Genomic DNA, 14,318 nt, shown 5'->3' with positions numbered 1-14,318 from the left:
CTGTACCGAGGAACTGTCTAAAGAGCCACAGCGTCGGGAAGGCTGAGAGATAAACTAGACCTATAGTCAGGCAGCAGAAGGAATACAGTATTTATAACTTACAAGAAAATTTCAGCAAACTTAAATAAAACTCAATTTTCTGAAACAGTTTTATGATTTTTTTTTTCGGTCAAACAAAATGACGCCATTCCTCCACTAAGCCCTTTTCTTCCAAAGACTTTTCTTAAGATGGCAGACTGAGTGGCCGATTACCAGCCTGTTTTAAGTACGGAGCTGAATCATACAAACGTGGCATTTCTGCACATAGCAAAGCCAGGCAGATATTACAGTTTTATATGGCTCTGCCTACATAAGTGGACAGCAGCAAAGGGAAAAAGAGAGATGAATGTGCACCAGGGATGAACAAAGCCGAGGCCACCATTTCTCATCAAGTGGGGAAATATAACCCCATGGCTGACTTTCTGGAAAGGCAGACAGAGTCCTCTGCCATGAACTTGATCCTCAGAGGCTTTGGCACAGTCCCTCTTTTGTAGAGCCAAGGACTATAAGAAAGCTGAATGTTGGACACTAACCACAATGTCTTTTTTTCCAGAATTTTCCCCCATGCACACTGCTATTATTAGCAGCTCGAATCTATCCTTCTACCTTGGTTTCCCTGTGTTTCTAGAATTAGGAAAATAATAATTAGCAAACAAACAAAAAAAAACACAAAAAGGGATGCATTTACAGTTTGTCAGAACTAGAGAGAGAAAGGCTGTACCTTCCCAGTGTTATCATTCTTTCAGTTCTAGAGAAGAGATGAACCAAGGGCCACAGAATAGGCATGTGCTGATTTATTTGTGTGGAAGTTGTTAGACTTGGGTAAAGTCTTTTCTAGGCTGGCTCCTCACCAGCCTGGGGATTCAGCCTTTCCTCTATTAGCTCGGAAAATCTTAATTCCTGAAGGTCTGTTGTTTTAGGGTTCTAGCTTCACTTCCTGCAGTACCTGACCAGCAATGTATGAAATCCAACCCTGCCCCCACTTTAGGAAACACAGGAGTCAGCATGCGCAGTGCCTTTCTATCTTCTACCATAGCAGGACTCCATCTAAGTCACTGATGATGTGACAGTCCATATCTCCTACACAGCCTACAGGTGACAAACAGACTCAGGGTTTCATCAAAGAAAAGAGAAAAACAGCAGCTATGGGCATTTCTTCTCCAGGGCTTCCTAACAGCAACCCCAGTTCCCAATTCCAGTTTCCTCTGACTCACCTGCTAGACTCCTAGACGCCCGACTCTCAAAAACTCTTCTAGGATTCTTTTTCCCAGCAAAGGAGCAGAGGAGGCTATCACTTAGCTTTCTCAGAACAGAAACTGCGTTGGGGGAAGATTCTGGGGCACACGCAATCAAGGACAAGGCTAAAAGTCCAGGCTCCATGACGGGCTGGAGGGAAATGAGGGCAGGATGGACGGTCCACAGGCCCACACCACAGGACAGACTGCGCCTGTTTGTTGCCCTCCCTCTTTTGTCAACCCTCGTCTCATTCAGGATTCAAAGTCCTGAGAATTAATAGCTGACTAGGTGACTGTCACCTGCCTGGGAAGGGCAGAGTGGTGGAGTAGGGGACCATTTCCCAAAACAAACAGATGAAGTCACGTGATAAATACCAAAGAAAATTGGCAACGTTTGGATGGAGAATCAAGGGCTGTCACGCACTTTAGATTGTATTCGAGAACAATTCCCAGGGAAAGATAAACCTGTTTACACTCAAGAATGAACATAAACACTTGGTCGTATGGACAATCATACATAATTAAAATTAGGGCAAAGCATTCAATGAGAGGAAGAAATGGGCTCATTGGAGAAGGGGGAGGGGCGCACCCTTGAGAAAGAACTTCAAAGATGCAATAAAATACAGTGAGAAAATTAACACTGAAATGCATGAGGAGGAGGAGCGGGGAGCGGAAGCAGGAGCAGCAATGGCAGAGCCAAAGCCCAAGAGTCAGACAGAGGGGTTCTAAGACAAAGGAGAAAACAGCACCCCCCAGCTGAGGAGGGCAGAACACATGCGTGGCGAAGGTCAGGTCAAAGTGCTGATGAAAGAATAAAATGTTCCACGCTACAGAGATAGTAGCTGGGTGAGAACTTAAAGAGTTCCATGTGTTTGAATACTAAAAAGCTGGTGAGCATAGGGTTAAAAAAAATCTTCAATGAAGCATTACATAAGCAAGCTTTATAAAGACAGAGAAGATACATAAACTTATAATTAACTTCCTGTTATAAGATGAAGACTTTCAAGATGACTTCAGGACTAAAACTTACAGGAAATGTCCAAGAAAAATATTCTAAGTAAAAACTAAAGTTATAAAAATCAGAGCCACTAATATTTACTAGTAGTTCTTTAAAATCCTCTGTCAGGCTCGGTGTGTTTGTGTGTGTGTGTGTGTGTGTGTGGTAGTGGACACATGTAGTATTGAAGAGACCCTGGGTTTGACTCTCAACACTGCAAAAATAATCAATGAAATGTGTTAAGTAAGCATTGTGTTTATATTAATTCAATCCTTATAGAACTCCAACAGAATAGGCTCCAGTGTTGACTGTATTTGACAAATATGCTGCAACACAGAAATGCTAAATAATCTGCTCCAAAATAATGAAACTTGTCAGGAATTGAAGCCAGGCCGCCTGGCTGCCATACTCAGCCCGGGCATTCTTTCCCTTCCAAAGAGGCTGGCCTTGAAGTATAAGGGAGCAACAAAGTGACCGTGAGAACAATGCTAGACATTACGGGGAACCCAGAGCATGAGATGCCCAGAGCCTTGCAGTCCCTGTCCCACACCTGACTCTCGGGCATAGGGAACAAAGGAATGATCAAAGGGTCAGGAAGAAAAGAGGGAGACGGATGAAATCTAGAGAGGAAAGAACAGCTAGAAAGTTGTCAGCTCTGCCATGAATACCTGCTTCACAAATGAGTTTGGCCAGAGAGATGGTTCTGTGGGTAAAGGTGCTTTCTTACCATCAAAGTTGACCTAAATTCAATTCCCAGAAACCGTGTGGAGGAAACCAATTCTCACAAGTTGTCCTCTGACATCTGCATGCCCATGTGGACACAACACATACACAAACAAATCAGTGTGGGAAAAAGGAAAATTTGTTCCAAAGCACTGCTTGATCCCACCAGTGAAAAACTTGCAGTGTCTTTGTATCATTTAGTTCCTGGGAAGCTGAAGGCCAAGGACTGGGACTAGGTGAGCCCAGTCCTGCAGGAATGCACACATCCCAACTTTGACCAATACACTCGGCACATCATGATGCAAGTCAGACTCACACATCCCGACTGCACCGTTTACATCAGCTCCAGAAAACACTGCACAGTCCCACAGTAGCTCAGCTCTGCCCTCCCGACACCCACATCCATGAGCACACTTTGGTGCTATTTCAAGATAAACTGATGGGTGTTTTGTTTTGTTTGTTTTTTTTAAACATACATGCAACTCCTCGCTGATTGAAAGTATATATCAAACTGGACTGGGCTCGCTCTTGGGTCTCCTATTCCAGGGTCTTTTGTATGTCATTAATGACACTGTTGAATGCTCAGCAACTCACACTTATCTATTTTTTATGACCCCTGTGTTTGCACTGTGCAGTTGTTTTTAAAGAAGTGAACGTGGCACAGCAGAAAAGTTGACTGCACACAGCTGGCTGTACATAGTCATAAAAATGCTTACCCATGAAATTCACGTAAAACACCCCCCTCTGCAGGCCCCAACACAGACTTCAACACTCCTCTCGGAAGACTGAAGCTTGTAGAGTTCATACTCGAAGACCACTAGACAGCTACACTGATGTAAATAAATACAACCGGAAAAGCAGCCCTTACAAGCTGCAAAGTATGCTCCAGCACGCTCAAGTCAAAGACCAAACCAACAAAACAAAGGCAAAGCAAAGCAAGAAAACCAAACAAATAAACAAACAAAACCACCTGTAAAGTGCAGCTGCCAGTACTTCAGTATTCAGAGACAATATAAAGAGGGAGAAAACAAACCACAACAAAACCACACTACTTAGTTAAACTAGTCCTGAGAGGAAAGTGGGCAGAAGCCTGCTGTCCACAAGGACAGGTGGGTGCACATTCAGCACCAGTGCAAGCAGGGAGAAAGAATTTGGAAAGGTGGAGAGCCAAAAAGAGAGAGGGCAAGAGCCAGAAAACTAGACAGCCCCTCTGGGTGGTATGGGAGCCAGCAAAGCCCAACAAAAATAGCAAAAGGTTTTAGGCGGCCTAATTTTCAAAATAAGGGAAAAAATCAGATAAATGACTTTGAAAACAAAAATAAGTATAAGTGGGATAAATTCACAATGTAAGCAACGTCTAATTTTCTGTTACATTTTTGAAACTCTGCATGGATGAGTAAGATGGAAACAGCCAGAACTCTTCTTAAGTCGTAGATAAAGCCAACAGCAGCTGTTCTACATAAGTTCTTAAGAGTTCAGAGTTTTCAAAAGAACCAAAGGGCAGGTGGGTCGAATCTATGGGTGCAGAATGTGGTGTGGTGTTCTCTCTTCTTTCCCTCTCGCTCTATGCTTGTGTGTATCACGAATCTCAATCACTGTGTCTGTCTGTTCTCCCCCTCCCTCCCCTGTGTGGGGGAGGAGGGGAAACAAAAAGAGATAATATGATGTTAATCTAAAGCATTACTAATATTTCAATTTAGAAAGTCAAAATATATAACACTTTGGAATTGCAAACTGCAGATTCTCTTGTGTAAACTGGATCCTGTCAACCCTTGTTGCTATGGCAACACTCGTGATGGAGGAAGAATGGCTTCCCCTATGACCATGCTAGTTCCTCAGTTTATTCTCAGGTCCTCAGAGCCTGTATCTCTCTCCTAGCTAACCATGCAAGGCCAGTGAGCACAGACAATCTCCAGTGAAGATGGTAGTGGTCAGTTCTCTTCAAGTTACTATTAAATGTTCATACCAATCTATTAAACCCATAGATACTTTGTGATGAGGTAGGAAGACACTTAAATTACTTCCAAAACCCTTTGGGAAAATTAAATTGTTGCTCATTAAAGGTGTTTTAATACAGAAGGGCATATTTGAGTTCTCAGTTATTGAAACATTATAAAATTCCAATAATTTTAGAAAAACATCACCAAAATCCATGACACACATAAGAAGGTTCAAGTTAAGTGAATATTCTAGTACATTCTAGATGCCACTTCTTATCAGTGAAAAAGGCTGGACACGTTAAAACTCAGAAGCACCATGGGTGCAAAGGGCTCAGCAAGTGGACTCCTGAAGTGGGTGGAGCACCAGCTGTCAGGAAGAGCACGGTGATCCGCACCGAGCCAGTGTCCTGGACTGCAACCGGCATCACAGAACCGGGCAGAGAATTGCCAGTTATGGTGGCAGTACTTGGGGCTGTGACGACATTATAAGCGCTACACAGACACAATAAATGAGTATCGCCTCACAATGCCTAGCTCTTCAAAAAAATGCACTTCGATCAGAAATCCCCCCAAATATCAACTTCTAAATCATTAAATGAGGATTTGAAAACCTCTGGATTCAAAATAAAAGTAGAAGATAAAAATCAACTCTACCGTAACTGTAGATTGAGAAGGAGCTAGCTCTGGCAGCAACAGCAAAGAACAAAGCTAACATCTTGACCGCATAAAAAGCTGCTCTGCAGATCATGGACTAAAACAGAAATAAAATCCTCAGGAGAAGATACAGCCCTACAAATGAGTAAAAACGAAGTGCTGAGCCACACCACCAAAATAAAACCAAAACCAACCAGCTTTGATTATATAAGAAATAGGCAAAATTATTGGCAAAAAATAAAAACAAATCCTTTTTCAGACATGTTGGCCGTGGTTTTGAAAACTTACATTGTTGAAAAGAGGCAGAGACACTGGCACATTTATATTTAGAAAACCAAGCAATGACCCTTCTGAAAAGCCCTTAAAATAACAACGCCTTTGACGTAGCCCATTTCTAGGACAGAAGATGAACATAAGGACTTCAATGGAAAGACTTCGCTTCCCTTTCTTGGAGAGGAACTAAAATCAATTCAATGCAAGATGTGAAGAAGACTGTCAGCTGCAAAGCTAAGAATTCACCTCAAAACTCCACATTTGTTAAGGATCTTTAATATTACTAAAATAAAAAGAAAGTTTTGAAACAAACCTTTTAACAGCTTCCTTCTTCGGGTTATCTATAATATCCCACCATTTTGCAAGGTAAGAGATCTCAGACCACATAAACTTCCTGCTTGAGTCTTCTTTCAGCTTTAGGACCATGTTATTAAAAATATACTGAGTCTTGTCTCTAAAGTAGTCATTGAAAGTCTTCAACCAACCTAAATCAAGACACAAATATACCACAAAGGTCCAATTGATATGGCTGATTTCGACTTAGGCACATTCCACCGAATTACCATTGGATACCATTAGTTCTTCCATTCAAATAAAGATCACAGTTTAAATGCTAACACTTGTGTTCAATTAGTGAGATTCTCTTTTAGTTGACAGGAAAGTAAAACCTTACTGCTACTTAAATGATAAAATATTCAGACATTGCCCAAAAATTCAGACAGAAATGAAAGCAATTAACTAAGGCTAAAAAAAAATAAAGCAGTCATTTATATTTAACAATTAAATCAATTACTTATCTCTAGGTAAGGATGTTTTATCTAAATAGTACTAACAAGTACTATTTTCACAATTTGGGATCAGAACTGTTTCCTCTCGTCACACAGCTGAACTCCCCACCCATCTAATAACACTCAAAGGAAGGCACAAGCTAAGCTGTAACACCCACAGCAAAGCAATGCCGTGACTACAGCACTCATATGAACACTGAGCACGCCATTCTGCCAAAAACAGGCTTGTGTTCCCAAAAGATGTCATCGTGCAGTTTTCTAAGAGCACAAAGTAACACGAACTAAACAACAGAAGTGACCATGTCAACATTACCTGCCCACCCCCACAAGTAGAAAACGTGGTCCCCTAATTTATCCAACTACTTCCCAAATAACTTGGAAATTAGTCCCCCACATCATTAGTAATTGAGCCGTACAAAACATTCTTAGGAAGTCCAAGCACAGGTCTACCAGGTGGATGACTAGGATGACTCCCATGCACAGAGCCACCAAATGCACAGACTGAGGGTGGGCCAAGTGGATCCCAGGGAGATGATTCTTTCCCATGTCTAAAACCTTAAAGGGAAGAGCGCTGCTACTTCCAGCTGAACCACTGTTCAACTGTTACCAAAATTCACACATTCAATGGTCCTGAAAAGTCCAAAGAGCACTTTCTGCCGGTAACTTGAACTTCCAGTCCATACTGCATTTGCTAGTAAAAAAAAAAAAAAAAAAGTTAAAGGTCCCCAGGGAAGTGCATATATGATATGACACCTGCTTCAACGGCATATTCTGAAGCTGTCATGTCTGGAAATACTCTGCTGTTGTGGCCATCTGCAATACTCAGCGGTCATACTGGGAGCCGAACAGGAATATGACATCAGATTTCTTTGGTAAGACTTTCTTAATCTAGGGCACAATTGAGCTGGCTTATTATCAAAGAATGTTTTTTGGGAGATCTTACTTTTGCCATGTTAGATTAAAAAGCTTGTAGCATCAGCAAAACTCCAAGATCTCTTCTGTAAGATTGGTGTGCAAGGAATCCCATCTTTTGTAACCAGGGCACTAACTACAAGTCTGCATCAGGCACTGGATAAGGACTATCTAGATTCCCAGAGAGAAGCAAAGAAATTGCTATCTGCCCTTAAATGAGGGTGTCCCTCCCAAACTCATGACTGTGAAGATATGAGTGCTCAGGGGAAACATCTGGAAGGAGGACATGCTATGGAACCTAAAGTAAGAGAATGACTGTCCTTCCTCTTTCCTGTCAACAGCCTGGCACTGGTCTTTCCCATCTGGGCAATTACTTGAGGAAAAGGCAAAAGTTAAAAGGGCCTTGAAATCCTAGCTCCGCCTTCCTCAGACTGTGACTGTATTGAAAATGAGGTCTTAAAGGAGCTAACAAAAGTAAAATGGTGTAATGAAAGGAGATCTTAATCCCATACAATACTAAGACCCAGGGATCCAGGCACAGAGAAACCTGCCAGTGCAGAGGAGGAAAAAGGTCATTAAAAGCCAAAAAGCCAAGGAGAAAGGAAGAAAAAAGCCCATCCACCAGCTGAATCCTTGATTTTCAGTCTCTGACCTTGTGTTGCACTAAAGCCACTCGGTGTGTGATGCTTTGTGACAGAGGCAGGGAGACTGATGCAGCCCCAGACCGACTAACAGTACCTCCTTTTAAAAACTGAACATTCCAGTATTGATTTATCAGCCCCATCACACTGTTGGATTTAATATTCTGTATCCACCTACACAGCACAAGATCAAGCTGAATCCACAGATATAAAAGGAAACACTAAGACATGTGTGGGATGAGGACCACTGAAACTCCTGAAGGGTCCAATTAGAATATCAGAATCTTTAAAATATTGCCTATATCCCTGCGTGACTAGCAATGGTCAATACTAATCCTCTCGACAAAGTGAGGGACTCTGGGCAGTGGAAAGCCTGCAAAATAGAAACCAAAACCCTCCCATAATCAAGCATAAAAGGCAAAGTAAGAGAGCTGCTTTAATCAAAGACCTCTGTAAAAGTGTGACTATGTATTCCAACAGCAGAAACTTGTTCCTAACAGAGATCACTGCATTTCAAAGACAGTTATCATAAGAATTTTCATGGAGAAACTACAATGCCTGATTCATCCAATGCCTTCAACACTTCATTTGCCCTTCAACAATCAGGCAGAAAATATGTCAAAGATATTTACGTGAGGCAAAATACAAGCTCAGAGACGTCAACTAAAAAGCCTTCCATAAAACTCATCTATAATTGATACTAATACCGCTACAATATAGTACAATTAATGAATAAAGGACTGAGAGTTTCTTGCAGCTTTCAATATTGAGTAATATAACAGTAAATTAGCTTTTATTGCTCTTATACAATAGACTAATCAAGTATTCCCTTTTACCCTGAATTGGTTCTTTCTTCCTCTAAATCACTGTAAAAACTACAGTTGCATATTAATGTGAGACCAATCAGGAAGATAATATTTTATGCAAGGCTGCATGGGATGAAATTTTGTGATATAAAATTATACTCCTACCTCTAGATTTAATAACCTGAAGACACTGAGTTGCAAGCCGGTTTACTTAAATGGTCAGTTCACAGCTCCTCTCTCTCCCCTGAACACACTCAGAAACTGAAGACAGCAGGTCTGTGGCTGCAGTAAGAATACCCACCAGCGAAGCCATCTTCACCAGAACGGTGCTCTCGCCCGTGAGAGAGCTAACACCTATCTTAAATAAGTTAGAAATTCCAAATGAGTAAATAAGAACAAGTTCCCCAAAGACAGTGGGAACCCCAAATCTAAGGACACTAAAGCCCCAACTGTTTATTTCCTATGTGCAGTTTAGCAACTTAATACTTAGGAAATGAAAAACCATTTGTGTATTTTGAAATCTGGATTCAATATGGAAATGTAGAAATCCAATCCTCTTAAGGGACACTTCCTTTCTAACCAAGTACCATGCCCCCGAACCTAGGCAGAAGGCAGCTGGCCAGAGAACAGAGATCCAGGGCTATTCCCTCATTATCCCACTGGCCACATCCCTTTCTACAACAGTCCTCAGGGCAAAGAATTTGCCCAATCAGAGTATGCCCTGCCCCAAGCTGACTTTCATATCCTGCTAGGTCCCACTTTATAAAGCCTTCATTAGGACACTCAGCCCTACTGTAGGACCTTCTGATCTGAGAGTATCCAAGAGGCCACCATTCAACAGCATATAATTGGCTGGGAACACACTGAGTTCAGGGAGTAAAGAGAGCATGGGCTCCCCACAAGGCACCTCTTCCCAAATATGCCATGCCATTTGTGTGAGAAACTGAGGCCTGAGAAGTCTAAACCCACATTTCCTCTATCAGATGACCAAGCTACCCCAGTGTCTTCAGGTGAGAGGGATGCGCTCCCCACCCCAACCTCAAATATCTAGAAACAAAGAATGTGGGCCTTTGTCTATTTAGGTGCTAGTTCTTGAAAAGTTTAGAGGCAGGGCTGGGCATTCCTCACAGCTAAAGCTTCAGCCAGTTCTCAGGGATCCGAGTCCAGTGAGCAAGAGCATGACAGGGAAGCAACGCCAAAGGACGGAGACAGCAGCACGTGGGTGACACCGGAAGTTCATCCAACTAGAATGAAACCAAAGGCTTTGATGTCTACAGTCTGCTCCCCTAACCACCACTACCCAGTATCCATATTTCTTCGAATGTCACTGGTGGGCCTGCCTAAATAGTGCACACCTTTAATCTGAACACTTGAGAGGCAGAGGCAGGAAGATCTCTGTGAGTTTGAGGCCAACCTGGTCTACAGCGTGAGTTCCAGGACAGCCAGAGCTACACAGAGAGACCCTAACTTAGAGGGAAAAAAGTCTACCGTGAGTGCATTCATTCCAAAAGGAACCTCTCTTATGTTGTACTGTGAGGATCACTGCTACTACAATCACTCTTAAAATAAATCAATTCCAATCAAAAGTTAAATAATCACTAACTTTTAGGAATTCATAAAAAGACTTTTGAGTTGAAAGTAATTATATTCAGGTAAATGGCATACTGGTGGCCACATATAAAACCAACAACTTCAACCATGAATTGTCCCACTGCACTCTTACAGTGTCCTCAACCCTGAATTGTCCCACTGCACTGTTACAGTGTCCTCAACCCTGAATTGTCCCACTGCACTCTTACAGTGTCCTCAACCCTGAATTGTCCCACTGCACTCTTACACTGTCCTCAACCCTGAATTGTCCCCACTGCACTCTTACAGTGTCCTCAACCCTGAATTGTCCCCACTGCACTCTTACAGTGTCCTCAACCCTGAATTGTCCCACTGCACTCTTACAGTGTCCTCAACCCTGAATTGTCCCCACTGCACTGTTACAGTGTCCTCAACCCTGAATTGTCCCACTGCACTGTTACAGTGTCCTCAACCCTGAATTGTCCCCACTGCACTGTTACAGTGTCCTCAACCCTGAATTGTCCCACTGCACTGTTACAGTGTCCTCAACCCTGAATTGTCCCACTGCACTGTTGCAGTGTCCTCAACCCTGAATTGTCCCCACTGCACTGTTACAGTGTCCTCAACCCTGAATTGTCCCCACTGCACTCTTACAGTGTCCTCAACCCTGAATTGTCCCCACTGCACTGTTACAGTGTCCTCAACCCTGAATTGTCCCACTGCACTGTTACAGTGTCCTCAACCCTGAATTGTCCCCACTGCACTCTTACAGTGTCCTCAACCCTGAATTGTCCCCACTACACTGTTACAGTGTCCTCAACCCTGAATTGTCCCCACTGCACTCTTACACTGTCCTCAACCCTGAATTGTCCCACTGCACTGTTACAGTGTCCTCAACCCTGAATTGTCCCCACTGCACTGTTACAGTGTCCTCAACCCTGAATTGTCCCACTGCACTGTTACAGTGTCCTCAACCCTGAATTGTCCCCACTGCACTGTTACAGTGTCCTCAACCCTGAATTGTTCCACTGCACTGTTGCAGTGTCCTCAAACTTCAAAGATAAGTACAAAGGGAGTTTATAGCTTTAAAAAAGCATCTTTATCTGAGCAGAAAAGTTTTTCTCTATCAACAAATGATCAGCAGGTTTCTCTCATCACTTGTTAGTCTTTCAATATCAAACTGCAACATCCAAACTTATACTTAAGGGACAGCACCTAATCTTAATTGTTGTTACCATTATTTGATTATGCTGCTGATTAATTTTAATTCCAATGTTTCTATTATGTTAGGCCCTTCTGTCCCCCTCATAAACTGGAGCTTTCATAATTCCAGTTTACTCATTCAAACATGTACTGAGTATGTAGTAAGGGCTAAGCAAGTAATAAGGCCGAGCTAAATGAAAACAATCTAGAGAATCTCAGAACAAAGCGCTGTGGGCAGAGAGACAGCGGGTTTTAGCCGGATAACAGAGGAGTCCCAGAATATGTATCGCTGGACAGAGGCAAGAGCACCTGAGAAATGATAAAGAACTCAGTCCATCAGGGCGCCATGGCCGCCAGGGCACTGCATACAGTACAGCCGCACTGCAGGGCACTGCCTACAGTACAGCCGCACTGCAGGGCACTGCCTACAGTACAGCCACACTGCAGGACACATGACCAGAACATGGTGAACAATTCAATAAAGCTGGAAGTGGGTACTAAAAATCTTCCAAACACTACCTTTTCTTCAGAAAACACAGGAAGAAGAAAGCTGAGGTGTTCTCTCATCGCATGCCCATGTCTACACGAAGACTAGGAGCAGGTGAACAGGCTGAAGAAAACAGGAGGACCACGGGCAAAGGGAATTTTCAGGATGTAAAGAGTGCAAACGAGGCTAAGGCTCTGCCAAAGACTCCACAAGCCTACAAACCTGCTGAGTCCTCTAAAACTAATGCTTTGAACGCCAGGTTCCAAACGCAAATGACCTTCCGTCCTGGTGGCTCAGCATCATCTAACAGACTTCTGAGCATATCAGCCTCACTCCTGCAACACTGTTTGAGAGACGGCTCGTTTTAATCGTCTGAGAAGCCCACGCTGGAAATTTCATCTCACACTACAGAACTGATCTGCATTTTCCCTAATAGCTGAGAGCGGGCTCGTCTTGCAGCTTCGAAAAGCCCAACTGAGCTTCTCCTCGAAAACTGTTTGCTTAAAGTCAGGACACCTGCAACCTTGATATCTGATATCAAAAGCTATGAGATCAGGCTCTAAACAAGTTATACAGCGATGTTAAGCTTATTCTTCTTCCCTGGTAAGGGGACTTTAGAACATCACCACCCAGCCAGAGAAGTCCTCCCCCACACAGTTGCTTAAAATTATGGGCGGAAGGGTTTCATATTAAAGACCTCGGTGGGTTACTCTTTGGTAAATAACCTAGTTATTCAGACTTAAGGTCATAAAAGCTCCAAAGTCTCACAGCTTCTTGAAGCCACTTTAAAAGCTGGAAAACATTGATTCTAAGTCACTTCTAATCGTAAGGAAAATGTACAATAAGGAAGGCCATGTATTAAAGACAGGACGTCCACTTCAATGTAAATACATCAGAAGGAAAAGGAATAAGAAAGAGCATGTTGATATGTGCACTTCTGCAAGACAGTTAATAAAATTAGTTTTGTGTTTAATAAAACTAGCATAGATGGTGTTAACCATGACAGTACCTAATTTCCTCATACATTCGCCCTGCCTGTGGCTCCAGTAATGTTACCAATGAGTGGTAGTTTTATATGAAGGAGCAAATGTCAAGTTGAGGTTTGGAAGCCAGGGTTATGTACCAAGTCCACTCTGCCACAGGCAGATTTACCCTCTCTCCTGCCATTTCTCTATGAAACAAGGTATAATATTACCAGTGCCACTGGGCGGAGTAATGGTTCTAATATACGTAAGGCTCCAGCAGGCGGGACCTGCCTGGAACAGAGCCCAAGTGTCAGTGCTGACCTTTATTACCAGGCCTTAGCAAGCTCTCATTCAGACTACCAAAACAGAGGGAAGCCAAGAGAGAGAAGTCAGGAGACGGACAATGATCACCGGCATCTCTCAAGAGCAGCTGACAAGTGTGGTCCTCAAGAATGAAGTCCACAGATAGCCCGTGCACAGATAGTACAAATCACTCAAGCTTTCCTCCTCTGCAAAGAAACCTCAGTACTCATAGCTTGACTATCTCTTTAAAAGCAGAATGCCAAAAGGTATCATGACTGTTACTTAATCCTCAAAAGCTATCATTCAGATAAAATTCAAAATGCCAACTTAAATCTGAATTTAAAATAAACATCAAGTGAACATTCAATATAAATATGATCAAATTAAATATAAAATACACAAACTAAAAAACTATCCAGTTTGCTAGAAATTCAAGTTTGACTGTGTGTCCCATACTTTTATTCGATGACTTAATTAATGATCCAGAAACCGAGATAAACACGGTAAGTTGGCTAATCTCCATAAAATATGATTAAATAAATATTTTAAGATATAGGATGACCAATAGCAAGAACATGGATTTTAGAGTCAGACAACCCTCAACTGTGAGTCAGCTCTGAGACTCACTGACTGCCAACAAAGCACTGAGCGTGGCTCAACTGGCTCCTTTCTCTTCCGCTTCCTTGGTGCGAGAAGGGCAAAGACCCTAGCTCTCCATCCTCTTCATTCCTCCTCATGCTGTGCGGGCTGAGGAAGGGAGGCTTCCTAGGATGGCCATCAAAA

General features: G+C 42.6%; 1 protein-coding gene across 1 annotated transcript in view; it reads right to left on the bottom strand.

Moving 5' to 3' along the window:
* MAN2A1 (mannosidase alpha class 2A member 1) overlaps window positions 1-14,318 on the bottom strand; it is a 159,576-nt gene that overhangs the window by 118,176 nt on the left and 27,082 nt on the right. Inside the window, exon 4 of the mRNA XM_080932675.1 lies at window positions 6,175-6,346. Within this exon, the coding sequence (XP_080788801.1) occupies window positions 6,175-6,346 (172 nt within the window). The remainder of the gene's footprint in view (window positions 1-6,174; window positions 6,347-14,318) is intronic.

The sequence above is a fragment of the Micromys minutus genome (genome assembly GCF_963924665.1).
Source record: "Micromys minutus genome assembly, chromosome: 19".
Classification (NCBI taxonomy): Eukaryota; Metazoa; Chordata; class Mammalia; order Rodentia; family Muridae; genus Micromys; species Micromys minutus.
Note: the sequence above shows the minus strand (reverse complement) of the source record. Positions and strands in the feature narration are given on the sequence as shown.